This window comes from Tamandua tetradactyla, chromosome 12 (assembly GCF_023851605.1).
Source record: "Tamandua tetradactyla isolate mTamTet1 chromosome 12, mTamTet1.pri, whole genome shotgun sequence".
NCBI classification, from domain to species: domain Eukaryota; kingdom Metazoa; phylum Chordata; class Mammalia; order Pilosa; family Myrmecophagidae; genus Tamandua; species Tamandua tetradactyla.
In genome coordinates, this window is record NC_135338.1 from 7,028,531 (window position 1) to 7,043,028 (window position 14,498).

The window sequence follows — 14,498 nt, forward strand, 5'->3', positions numbered from 1 at the left end:
ATAGTTTAAATAGAGAAAATTGAACCAATCTGAAATTCCATCAGTAAGTGAATAACTACCACATGGTAGTTAAATGGATGCGGCAGACCTTCAGAATTTATAGTTAAATTTAAAAAGTAGGGTGCAATATTGTACAACCAGGCTTTACAATGATTATTTAGATATTTTATGCAAATATGTCTATGGTTAAGCTAACTAAGATATTCACTTAGGTGGTTAAGATTTTCATACGTTAATGGTAAAAACAATTATATCTTCATATTTTCCTGAAATCAGGAAAATGTTTAGTAACACAGGTCATTACTGTAGCAACACTGATAATTATAATAACTTTCTACTTGATGTTTTGAGAACATTCACAGTTTTGATAACTGATCAAATCGTATTTAGTTAGTGTTTAATATTTAGAATTTATGGAATCCTGTTATCTGAATTTATAGATTTCTCCCTTGTTGCCTTAACTTTAAATTGGTTTATGAAAGTTACGTGCAAACACAGATTTTACGACTATATGGATACTTTATTTAAATATGCCTATAGCTAAGCTAACTAAGATACTTATTTTTGGTGGTTCTACGTGTATTGTTTGTTTTCTTAAATAACAATACTTTTTTTAAAAAGCAGGTTACAGAACAATACAACACAATACATACATCCTCAAAATTTATATCCATATGTATGTGCAAATGCTGAGAAAAAGATATGATAGGGTAAAATTCCAATATCTGGAATTCCAGTTCTAGCCAGGACAGCACACTATCAAAGGCTGCCAGCTTCCTCCCCCAGAACCAATCCTGGAATTACTAGAGCAGTGAAAAGAAAACATGGATTCTAGAAACTAACTAAAAAATTGTGAAAAATGAGAGACTGAAGGCTAAATGAAATTGGTGTGTGTACGAAGAAAACAGCAACATCCCCCAGAAGAGTGGCTGGTGGGGGTTATGAGAGAACAATTAAGAGAAAGCTCTTGCATCTTTCCCCTGTTAACTGCTTACTCCTCAACTATAAAAATCTTCTTGGACCATGGTAGGCAGAGTTCTAGGCTGTCCCCCAAGATTCCCACCCTCCTAGTATATATGCCCTATGTAATCCCTGGGACTGTGGATATGATGGGATCTCACTTCTGTGATTTGTCAGTGTTATATGGCACTGCTGACTTTAAGAGGGAGAGATTATCCAGATGGGCACAACCAATCACATCAAGATCTAGAGGTCATAAACAGAGGAAGTAAGAGATTCAAAGGATGAAAAGGCATAGGGAGGGAGCCAAATGGCAAGGGAACTGTAGGTGGCCTCTGCAGCCACAGCAGTCCTCTGCTAATAGCCAGCAGGCCTCAATTCTATGACTGTATGGAACTGAATTCTGCCAACAACATGAATGAGTTTGGAAAAGGATTCTTCCCCAGAGCCTCCAGAAAAGAATGTACCCTAGCCAACATCTGGATTTCAGCAAAGAATCCAGCCATGAGGCATCCAGACTTCTAACCCACAGAACTGTCACCTAATAAATGGTTGTTGTTTTAAGCTACTAACTTTGTAATAATTTGTTATACAACAATAGAATACTAACACAGCGACCTTAACGGTTTTATGCCTATTAACTCTTAGGGAAACAAGAGTGAAACACCAACATCTTGTGTGAAACTAAAACTGAGGTATAGTTCAGAGGAACAGAGGGAAAAAGCAAGACTCAGCTTCAACTATACAAATTCAGACCACTCAGGCAAACATGGTATATGGGGAATCTGAGACTATGAACGTGTTTTGTCACACAGCTATTTTAGAACTACGGAGCACATTTCATTTCCCACTGAAATAGGATTATACATGTGTCTCATTTCACCTCCATCAGCATGCCAGATTTGGAGTCAGACATGACTTCACACCCCAGCTTTGCCATTTACTAGCATTACAGCATTGGGCAAGTAACTCAATCTCTGAGCCTCAGTTTCATCATCTGTGAAATAGGAATGATGTTGTTGTTGTGAGGTTTAAATGAGATAATACAGGTAAAACTCAGCATAGTCCCTGCCACTAATAAGCTCTCTAGGAATCATTTTCATGTATATGTATGTAAGAGGACAAAATAATCAACATATGAAATATTCAAAGCTTCCTCTGCCCCCTTCAACTGCTAAAATATTCTGATAATAATCAGTAAGTATTTCCTCCTCCTTCCCCCCACCCATTTCTTCACACTTGAAATTTATCAGGCATATTGAGGTAAGTGGTTTGCTACTAACATAAGGACAGATACATAGACCAGTGGAATAGAAGTGATAGTTGAGAAATAAACTTACAGATCTCCGACCAGTCGATTTTCACCAAGTCTACTCAATGAGGAAAGAACAGTTTCTTCAACAAATGGTTTTTAGAAAACTAGATATCCACATGCAAAGGATGAAAGTGGACTCCTACCTCACATCTCATATAAAAATTAATTCAAAATGAATCAATGACCTAAATATAAGACACAAAACTCTTACAAGAAAACCTAGGGCAATATCTTCAGGGTCTTATTGTTCAAAAGCATGAACAAAAAAAAAAGAAAAAGAAATTATTGGATTTTATGAAAATTAAAAATGTTTGTGAATCAAAGGACCTCATCACAGAAGGAAGAAAACAATGTATAATATGGGAGAAAATATTTGAAACCACATATCCAATAAGTATTTAATATACAGAATATGTTAAGAACTGCTACAACTCAACAACATAAAGACAAACAACCCAATTTAAAAATGTACAAAGGACTTGATTAGACCTTTCTCCAGGGAAGATATACAAATGGGCAAAAGCACATGAAAAGATGCTCAAGATCATTAAACATTAGAAAAATGCAAATCAAAACCACAATGAGGTACTACTTCATACCTCCTAGAAAGGATATTATTTAAAAAATGAAAAATAATAAGTGCTGGCAAGGACGCAGAGAAACAGGAACACATACATTGTTGCTGGGAATGTAAAATGGTGCAGCCTCTACGGAAAATAGTTTGGCTATACCTCAGAAAGTTAAAACAAAATTATCATATGACCTAGCTATCCCACATCTAGGTTTATCCCCAACAGAACTGAAAGCTAGAATTCGAACAAATATTTGTACATCAGTATTCATAGCAGCATTATCCATGATCACCAAAACATGGAAGCAACCCAAGTATCTATCAACAGATGAATGGATAAATAAATGTGGTATATACAAATAATGGAAAAAAGAAATGAAGTTCTGATACATGCTACAACATGGATGAGACCGGATGACATCATAAAAATAAGCCAGAAACAAAAGGGCAGAAATTGTATGATACTATTTATACAAAATAACTGGAATATACAAATTTATAGAGCCAGAAAATAGACTGCAGGTTACTTGGTTGGGGCTGGGGGTGAGTATGGGGAGTTAAGGCTTAATAGGTACAGAGTTTCTGCCTGGGGTGAAAGAAAAGTTTTGGTAGGGGATGGTGGTAGCACAAAATTTCAAATGTAATTAACAGCACTGATTTGCATACTTAAAAGTAGTTAAAATGGGGATTTATGTTGTATATATGTTATCAAGATTAAAAATTTTTTTTTAATTAAAAAAAAAAAATCTTCTTAGCCACAACCCAGGGCGCAGATGCTGGTACTCCTAGACTAACATCAGGGAGCATGAAGGTCCAGCTAGGATGAAATGTGACTGAGAACCTGTGCGCATTCTGAATCACAACTCCCAATGCTACTTCTTCCTAAGGATTTAAAGATACACCCTTCAGAGAAGAGCTGAATGGCGGGGTGGCAGCAAATAGGAGTGACCAATGACCATGACATGTATACACAATGAAATATAATTTAGTCATAAAATGGAATAAAGTTCTGAAACAGGCTACAACATGCATGAATCCTGAATATAACATGTTGAGTCAAATAAGCCAGACATAAAAGGACAAATATTCTATGATCTCACTTATTTGAAACAATTATAATACACAAATTCCTAGAGGCAAAAAGTACAGTACAGGCTAATGGGGCAGGAGGAGTCAGGAATGGGGGAGCAAATACTTAGCAGGCACAGAGTTTCTGTTTGGGGTGATGGAAAAGTTTTAGTAATGGGTGGTGGTGATGGAGGCACAACATTGTGAATGTAATTAACACCAATTAATTTTATATGTGAAAGCGGTCAAAATAGGGAATTTTAGGTTTTATATATGTTACTAGAATAAACGTTTTTTAAAAAGCATAGAACTACACAAAGGAAAGAACAAACCTTAATGTAAACTATGGATTATTGTTAATAATGTAATTATAATAACATTGTTTCATCAACTGTAACAAAGGTACCACACTAATGCAAACAATAGGGCAAGCGATAGTGGCTCAGCAGGCAGAGTTCTTGCCTGCCATGCTGGAGACCCAGGTTCGATTCCTGATGCATACCCATGCAAAAAAAAATTGTTAACAATAAGGAAAACTGTGTGTGTTGAGGGCAGGGTCTATGAGAACACTGTACTTTCTGCATGATTTTTCGGTAAACCTATAAGCCTTTTAATAAAAAAAAATTTTAAATAAACTAAAAATTACCTCTGAATGATAGACCTCTTGCTGTAAAACTAATGATTCCAGGTTTTGTTTAGCAAGAAAAGAAAGCACTACATCTTCATGAAATCTTTTATGGGGCATCCTAACCACTTGACCTTCACTGGGAGGATCATCTTCCTAAAAGAAATGTAAAGACAATTAGTAAAACAAAAATATTTATCAAATAATTGCATTTTTCTTATTTTATGATTAATAAAAACTTAGCAGTCACTGGACGACCAAAATAGCAGTAAAGATGTTCCAGGGTTCCATTCCTCCACAGAATCTTTGAACAATTAGTAACAAGTGGCAAATCCATCTTCCTCAGAGCTCCAGAAAAAATTAAAGGGTTACAGTAACCTGGTGAGTGCTGAATCAAGAAAAAAACACCTTTAAAATGGCATAAATAAATAAATAAATAAAAGGTCATGGTGCCCTAGCTGGGCCCCCCCGGCCTACGGGAAACCAGGCTACAACTCCAGCACTGTCCTGAAGGGAGCACAGTAACCCCTATCTGAATACTGGATTGCCTGCATGTTGATGCCAATCTATTTTATCAGGTGGTAGCTTAAAAGACTGAACCAGGATACTCCTCTCTGGCATGCCCTCCCAAAACATGGACTGTAGACACAACCAACTTGCCCAGAGTTAAAGTACTGTAAGAAACCATCAAATCAAAGTGGCCGGAGCAAAGTATTACTGACTTCAAACAAACAACAGAACACAAGGCAGGGGGAAAACCCATTTCATAGGGAACAGAGGGGGCTTTTGGATTCCTGTAAATGGGGGAATTCCTAAGGCTAGTAGCCCATGCCAGGGACAAAATATAGGCTCAGAAAAAATGGAGAGGACAAGACCTCAAGCTTTTACCTCAGGCTAATCTTCTTAGCAGGAGGGCTTAAACTCAAGGAGAACACTAGCCAACCCAGAGCCAACCTGCAAAGATGTGATAGGTGTTTTTTGCATTGGTTTGTTGTTTTTTTGTTAGCTTTTGGCACTCAAAAAAAAAATCTGTGCCATATCTGTCTACAAACTTAATGAACAGAATAACTCAGAATTAGCCCTTTAAAACATTAAAACATGTAATGTGACAAAGATCACAAAACAAACAGGAAATGAATAAAGTGCAATGATAAATCTATGATTTGGGACCCATAATGTATAAACATGTAATTTGAACAAAAACCACATAAAGGTGGGGAGACAGAGGGGTATAGGAACACAGTTTATGTATATCATTGAATTTAAGTTAGTATGAAAGCAAATGATATGGATAAACATTTAGGATATAAAATGTAAGCCCCATGGTACTACACAAAAAACATGAAAGCTTAGAGACAGAATTTAGAGTACAAAGTACTAGGAATGGGGAGCAGGGAAAATGGGGAATTAACGCTTAATAAGCATAGCCTTTCTGTTTTGAGAAATGGGAAAGTTTCAGTAACGGGTGATAGTGAAGGTACATTGATGTTGTGAATGTGTGAATTATACTACATGGTATGCTTGGGAACAGCCGAGATGAGAAAGCTTATGCTGTATATACATTGCCACAATTTTAAAAAAAAAGGAAAGCGCAACTAAAGTGACAAATGACAAATTAAATACAGGGTCCTGGATGGGATCTTGCAAGGGAGGAGAAAATACTCAAAGGTTGACATTACTGGGACGTATGAAAAAACTGGAATATAGACTGTAAACTTTATATCAATGTTGAATTTCTTGAACTTGATAACTGCACTTAAGGGGAGTTAATAAGTGAATATCCTTGTTCTTAGGAAATGTACATGGCAGTATTAAGTATTCAAGGAATGTGATGCATACAATCTACACTCGAGCGTTCAGAAAATGAATGGATAAATAGACAGAAAAGACAGACAGGTAGATGCACAGATAGATAAAATCATAAAGTAAATGTGGCAAAATGTAAAATTGATGGATCTAGGTATCTGGGAGTGTAGGGGTATGTTGGAGATTTCTGTATGGGGGTTGTATTATCTTTGCAGCTATCTTATAAGTATGAAAGTATTTCAAAATAAAAAGTTTAAAAAATCCCTTAGGTGTGTCTCAAACATAAATAACATAAAATAAGTTGCCTAAATATAAACTGGAAGTTTATTATAAAAAAATGTGATAATTGGTCAATGTACTTCCCCCAAAACAAACAAGCAAATCAAACAAACAAAAACATTCAACAAATGGTGCTGCAATAACAGGACACTCACACTGGAAAAACAATGCAATGTGACCCCGCTATACAGCATTAAAAAAAAAAAGGATATTGAGGCCCCAGTCACTGAGCCACCACCAAGAACTCGGCAGTCTCCTCCTCAAGTCCCCCTGCTTCCCGACACTCTGTCCCCACTGCCCGCTTTCTACTGCTGATGCCTTCCACAGGCCATTTCCACCGAGGAAAACCAGAACCTCCATTCTTTTGACCCCTTTGCTGATGCAAATAAGGGTGATAACCTGCTTCCTACTGGAATTGAGGATTACTTCCATATAAGGACTCAACAGAGAAATTGCAGGGAGACTTTACCACTGTCCAAGGAATCACTGATGATTACGATAAAAAGAAACTAGTGAAGGCGTTTAAGAAATTTGCTTGCAGTTGTGCTGTAATTGAGCATCCAGAATACAGAGAAGTGATTCAGCTACAGGGTGACCAGCGCAAGAATATATGCCAGTTCCTTATAAAGAATGGGCTGGCTAAGAAAAACCAGCTGAAGGTTCATGAGTTTCAAGAGCTTGTGGCTCATTAAAGCTGAATAGAGGATTTCCCTGCAATGAGTAGAAAACTTCTCTTCTGTCCCTTGTCACAAGTTTAAAAACTGCATAGTTTGTATAATGTAACCATGTGGGGTCCACTTTTAACTTGGACCAGTGTGACTCCTTCATGCACTAAACTGAAAAGAGCACGTTGTCTACTCTTCAAGCCCTTCCTATGAACGGAAGTCAAGCAGTGTGCACCTGGCAGTGTCCAGACTGAAACAAAGCAACAACCTGACGTCACAGCCATGCCCAGAAGCCCAAGATCAAGGACAGCCATGTTTGGCCAGAAGCTCCTTGGCCCTCCCTCTGTCGTTACCTGCCCTAAGAGAATGTCACCACCTGACCCGCACTCAGTGGAACTGAGAAAAGATGGGGTAAGAATAGCTACAGCAGAAGTACTACAAAAAAGGAGACTTTTGGTAGCAAAAGAAAGGTACCCTGGTGTCTCCCAGCTGACCAGATGGGCAGAGCTTAGAGAGGCCACCTTCTCTCTAGTGAAGTGATAGGACATCTGAGTTGCCACCAAGGTCTTTATTCTTTTTGACCAGACATAGTAGCCTACCTAGGGGTTGTCCAAATGAAGGGACACCAGGATGTGAGGCCAATCTTCCATCAGAGTTAAAGTTTTAACAAAGGAACAAATTTGAAACTGATGTATTGGCCATATAGCTAGTTGTAGAACTTGCATTTTTTTTAATTAGCAACAGCTGCCCATGCCCATGGTAAGTTAAGTGGTCTATGTGTTTGTACTGGTTTGAATCTGTGGTAGACTCCAGAAAAGCCATGTCTTTTAATCCTCACTCAATATTGCTGACGGGGAGCTTTTCGATTGTTCCCATGGAGATGTCACCCACCCAGTTGTGGGTGGTAACTTTTAATTAGATGGCTTCCATGGAGTTGTGTCTCTACCCATTCAAGTGGGGTTGCTTACTGGAACCCTTTAAGAGTGTGAGTGCCACAGACCCAGGCAGTCAGAGACCTTTGGAGATGAAGAAGGAAAACACCCCCAGGGAGCTCCATAAAACAAGAAGCCTGGAGAGGAAGCTGACAGATGTGGGTCACCACGTTAGCCACGCTCCCATATGCCTTTTCAGTTGAGAGAGAAACCCTGAACTTCATTGGCCTTTCTTGAGTGAGGGTAGCCTCTTGTAGGTGCCTTAATTTGGACATTTTTATAGACTTGCTTTAATTTGGACATTTGCATGGCCTTAGAACTGTAAACTTGCAACTTAATGAATTTCCCCTTTTAAAAGCCATTCTGTTTCTGGTATATCGCATTCTGGCAGCTAGCAAACTAGAACAGTGTTTTTCTCCCCTTTTAGTTTTAATGTTACATAATGTATTTAAACTCTTATTTAAATAAAACTTGTTTTCAGAAACATCTGGAAAAAAGTATATTGAGAGACTATTATGGACAATTAATCCCCCAAAATTCAACAACTTGAATGAAATGGACAAATTCTTTGAAAAGAAAAAGCTACCAAATCTCACCCAAGACAAAAAAAGTAGGCAATCTGAATAGCCTATACTAAAACCTTTCCACACACACAAAAAACCTCATATCCAGATTTCTTCATTGATAAATTCAACCAAATATCTAAGAAATAAACAACATCAATTAATTCTCTACAAATACTTCCAGAAAATGAAAAAGGAGTAAATACTTATACCAAACTGCACAAAGACATTATATGAAAAGAAACCTACAGATCAACATCCCTCATGAACATACACGCAAAAGCCTACATCAAAATTTGGAAAAGCAAACCGAACAAGTTTTCTTAATTTATATACATATACCTACCATATTATCCATCCAATCCATGCCAAGATATTTACCCAAGAGATATGAAACCATATAACCATACAAAGATTTGTGCACTAATGTTTACAGCAGTTTTATGTGCAATAGCCAAATGTTGGAATCAACCCAAGTATCCATCAAGAGGTTAATGGACAACTTGTGGTATATGCATACAAAAGAATACTACTGAGCAATTAGAAAGAAAGAACTGTTAATAAATGCTTACAATATAGATGGATTTTAAAATAATTATGCTGAGTGAAGAAAGCCACATAACAAAACAGTACAAACTGTGTGATTCCATTTATATAATTCTAGAAAATGTAAACTAATCTATAGTTTCAAAAGGAGATCAATGGTTGCCAGGAAGGGCAGCAGAGGGATGAGTGAAATGGGAATGATGAAAAGGAGGAATGACAACAGGGCATGAGGAAATTTTTAGGAGAGATGGGTGATAATATGTTATCTTGATTATAGTGCTGGTTTCATGGATGTATACCATGTCAAAAATTATAAAATAAAAATTTCTTAAAAAGCAGCAATGCTTACCAAAGATTACGGGTAAATTAGATGAAATGTGAGTATGATTATCTTTTCTTGCTTAGGCTGTTTAAAAATATTTTAAAAAGTAAAGAATATTTCTATTTCATAACAGTTTTTACAAAAGAAAATTACTACTATCATTTCTATGATATTAATTATGAATACATAAACACACATGTAGATATGTAATATAATATTTTGTCAATATTTTCTTCCGCAGAAATAGATAACTAGGAAGGGTTAGTAACCCTGGGGGCTATTTACATTTTTTAAAAAGCGAGAGTCATACTTCAGTTTTTAGCACAGAGAATTACAGCCACGGTTAGGGAAAAATAAATGTATTATAACAGGATTGATTTAAAAAGCTAAGGTCCTGCTTAAAATATTTAAAATGTAACATATACAAGTAAAAACTTGCACTTCTATTACCTAATAACTTTAACTGTGTATTTTTCAATTGGAGTCACATGTTTTGATAACAATTTTCTTTTCATTCTCACAATTAACATTAGATTATATTATGAAATATGCAATACTAAGAGGGACAGAGAATAGGAAATGAATGCTTATACTTGATACATGGTTTTCTTTTGAGCTGATGGAAAGTTTTGGAACGAGAGAGAGGTGATAGCTGCCCAACACTTTTAATGTGCTAAATGCCACTGAATTTTCACTTTAAAATGGGTACTTTTATGCTAACTTCACTTCAATAGAAAAAGAACAAAAGTGTGCAAGAAATCTTAAATTCCTTCACGAATATTTTATAAGTGCCTATAATTCAAGCAAGTGAGAAAAAAACTTGCCCAGTGGCAAAAAGTTCACTAAGATATTCCATGTCAGAATTCAAAGTTTGAGCCAGTCATTCCTTACCATTTCAAAGGCATCATGCAGAGTACTGGACAAGCTATCATTTGGGTTTGTCAGATACAGTCTTCCCTCTCCTAAAACTAGAAATTAAAATGTAAATATTTAGAAAAAAACAAATATAAATGTAGTAAATAATCTGACCATAAAGCCATAGAACATTACATTTAGACTTATAACAGAAATAATAGTAAAGTTAATAAACAAGAAACTGATAAGCTACTCAACCTTACCAGTTTTAAAAAAAAATAAAACATTCAGGTGAAAATCTGCACCGAGCTATGGGATTTTTGTTTCACCTACCAAATTGGTAGAAATGACAAAGAACTACAAAAACCAATTGTGGCTATGAAATTGTGAAACAGAGACACTCATACACTGTTGAGGTAATTAAAAACTGGTTAACCATTCTGGAGATCACTTTGGCAATGTATTAGTATTGTAAAGGTGCATACTGTGACTCAACAATTCCACTTCCAGGCATTTATCCCAACAAAGTTATCAGAAAAGTGCACAAGGATAGTCACTGGAGAGTTGTGTATAATACAAACATGGAAAACAATCTAAATGCTCATTATTATAGCATTGTTTAAACAGACTACACAGACTTTTTTTTTTAAATGAGGCAAACCTACATGTACTGATATAGAAATGTCCTCAATATATCATTAGTTGAAAAATTCACGTTTTAAAACAAAATGTATAGTATGATCCTATTTTTAAAAGAAAACTAAATGTACAGATACGTGTGTCTATCTGCCCATATATGTATAGAAAAAAATAGACTGGAAAAGTATACCCCAAACTATTAAGAATGATACCATCTCCAGAGGGTATGATTATGAGGCAAATTTTACTGCCTAAGGATAAGGGCCTGAAAAGCTCACTGACTTGCCCGGAGTTCATATTATTTCTATTATACCATGTTAAGTCTTGAAAACTAAGTAAAAACAATTCTAATAGAAAAGCATTACTTCAGGAATTACCATACTCTATCAGTGAAATCGAGTGACACAAATTACTTACTCTTGGGAGCCAATTTTTGACCATAGCTAAACAAAATTTCTCCTTCAGAGATGGGTCTATCTAAAGTTTCTGTTTCAGTGACAGTGACACTCAAGGTACTCTCCAGTGTTGATGAATCAGAACTTGGCATCTGTGCGGGCGAAGGGGCCTTGGTGCCAGCAGCAACAGGTATAAAGGGAACTGGCTCTGGAAGTTCAGGCTGAATGGAAACAATGCTCTCGGGGTCTTCATCCTTAGACACAGACATCACACTGAGAAAATGAAGACATATTTTGAACTTAAGTCACTGAAAGTCTGAATTCATTTTGACATTAAAAAAAAACAGATTCAAAGATACTAATTGTCCTTTAGCAAAGTAGTTCTATAATCTATACTACTAGAATTAACAAGCTTCATTTTTCTAAAATTGTTTTCATACTTTAATCATCAACCATCTTGAAAACTCTTCCCTTCATAAAGTAAATCTAATGGGGATATGTGATGCTATAAATAGCTGAGCATACTTATATGAAAATTCACATTGGATAGAAACTGTTTTCTACTGTATTAACATGACTGATAGCTTTATTTTAATCTACCTCAAAAACATTTTGAGGAAGAGATGAAGGTGAAAATAAATTTGATAATTTTTAAAAACTTAAATTATTAAACATCTTTCTTGTAATGGAGCTCATGGCCTTCAGAGTTCCATTTATCATTTTTGATGTTTCCCAACTGGACAAATAAGTCAAGCTCAAAATGAAATGTACAGTCACTAGAAATAAACATGTTATTGCTTACACAGCTCTTGGTTGAAGAGGTTCTTCATTAAGGGAGTTAGGATTCTCTTCTTCCAGAGGCAGCTCTCTATCGCCCCAGGGCATGGAAACTCCTGGGCTTGGTATTTTCTCTTGATCAGCAGAAATCTCTGACAAAGTTGGGGTAAGAGCTGCTGCTGGAGGAGGTGTAGGAGCAGGTGTAGCCAAAGGAGAATTATCAAGTGTGGTGGCAGGGACATCAAGTCCTAAAGATTTACAATAAAGGGACAGGAGAAAACATTCGGTAAACAACTCCACAGAAAAGCAAGATATGTTGTCATAAAATTCCCTCAGCAATTTGGCTTACAAATAAAAGAAATAATAATGAAAATAATAACAGGAAAATTCCTAAATTAACTCACTAAAGTAAAAGACAATAACTATGAAAAGACTTCACACTTTAATCACCACCAGGTACTTGAATTAGTCCAAGTATCTATTAGATTAGATATCTTAAAAAGTGGCAGCGAATTTCTTAGTTTCCTAGTTATTTACTAACAACAGGCACATGTATAAATCCTAAAACATCTCATAGAACAGACCACAAAATTTTATTTAATAGTTGTTAAAACTAAAACTGTTATAGAAATAATAGTGACTAAATGTACAAATTTTAAAAATGTGCATGAGGAAGAATAAAGGAATGTCATTACTGCAGAGGCTGAAAATAGATGGTAATTAATATTTTAAAATGTCACCTTATGTGTGAGACTAAAGCAAAAAATGTTTATTTGTTACAAAATTGATATTTTGACTAGTGCATTTCCTAATATAACTTATGTAAATAACTTGATTGAACACCATAAGTACTTGGAATCTTGGGTAGGACATGAGATTTTGTTGGTTTGTTCAGAGTGATGCCCCAATGAATCCAGAATGATTCGATCAGTGAGTGGAAAAGCATTTGTAAAGTCCCCTTCGGGGAATGGTGAGAACGGGGAGAAATTCAACTTCCCCAAGTTGAATTCTTGATATTCGCACAAGCAGTGTGGACAACCAAAGCTATAGGCTGAGCCCCCAGTCTTAGGGGCTGTTCATATGAAACTTAACCCCACAAAGGATAGATCAAGTCCACTTGAAATTTAGGCCTAAGAGTCACCCCCAAGAGAGCCTCTTTTGTTGCTCAGATGTGGCCTCTCTCTCCAGCCAACATAACAAGCAAACTCAACTGCCCTCCCCCTATGTACATGGGACATGACTCCCAGGGGTGTGGACCTTCCTGGCAACGTGGGACAGAAATCCTAGAATGAGCTGAGACTCAGCATCAAGGGATTGAGAAAAACCCTAGAATGGGCTGAGACTCAGAATCAAGGCATTGAGAAAACCTTCTTGACCAAAAGGGAGAAGAGTGAAATGAGACAAAGTGTCAATGGCCCAGAGATTCCAAACAGAATCGAGAGGTTATTCTGGAGGTTATTCTTATGCATTAAGTAGATATCACCTTGTTATTCAAGATGTAATGGAGAGGCTGGAGGGAACTGCCTGAAAATGTAGAGCTGTGTTCCAGTAGCCATGTTTCTTGAGGATGATTGTATAATGATATAGCTTTCACAATGTGACTGTGTGATTGTGAAAACCTTGTGTCTGATGCTCCTTTTATCTACCTTGTCAACAGATGAGTAGAATATATGGAATAAAAATAAATAATGGGAACAAATGTTAAAATAAATTTAGTTTGAAATGCTAGTGATCAATGAAAGCGAGAGGTAAGGGGTATGGTATGTATAATCCTTTTTTTTTCTGGTTTCGTTTCATTTCTTTTTCTGTTGTCTTTTTATTTCTTTTTCTAAATTGATGCAAATGTTCTAAGAAACGATGAATATGCAACTAAGTGATGATATTGTGAATTACTGATTATATATGTAGAACGGAATGATCACATGTTAATGTTTTAGTTCGTTTGTTAAATTTTTTAAATTAATAAATAAACAAATTAAAAAAACTGTTATAGAAATAAGGTTTTTACCTTTTTGAGCAAATAGTTCTTTCTCAGGAAAAGCTACATCATGATCTGAATCACAGGGAGAAGAATCTGGAGTTTTTACCAACACTCGTTCCTTAGGAGGTAATGAAGGTGAGCACGGAGGAGTAGGTTGTGGGGTAGGGACCGGAGTACAAACTCTTACCTAAAATAAATT

The 14,498-nt window shown here is 36.2% G+C and overlaps 1 protein-coding gene and 1 pseudogene across 17 annotated transcripts in view; one reads left to right on the plus strand and one right to left on the minus strand.

Annotated features, from left to right (window-relative positions):
* KIAA0586 (KIAA0586 ortholog) overlaps nucleotides 1–14,498 on the minus strand; it is a 168,245-nt gene that overhangs the window by 103,285 nt on the left and 50,462 nt on the right. For all 17 annotated transcript variants that reach the window (XM_077122509.1, XM_077122499.1, XM_077122498.1 and 14 more), the window contains 5 exons: nucleotides 14,327–14,486; nucleotides 12,344–12,566; nucleotides 11,564–11,814; nucleotides 10,544–10,620; nucleotides 4,561–4,695 (listed from right to left, as the gene is read on the minus strand). In XM_077122509.1, coding sequence (XP_076978624.1) covers nucleotides 4,561–4,695; nucleotides 10,544–10,620; nucleotides 11,564–11,814; nucleotides 12,344–12,566; nucleotides 14,327–14,486 — 846 coding nt within the window. The remainder of the gene's footprint in view (nucleotides 1–4,560; nucleotides 4,696–10,543; nucleotides 10,621–11,563; nucleotides 11,815–12,343; nucleotides 12,567–14,326; nucleotides 14,487–14,498) is intronic.
* Nucleotides 5,923–7,316, plus strand: LOC143652628 (eukaryotic translation initiation factor 1 pseudogene; annotated as a pseudogene).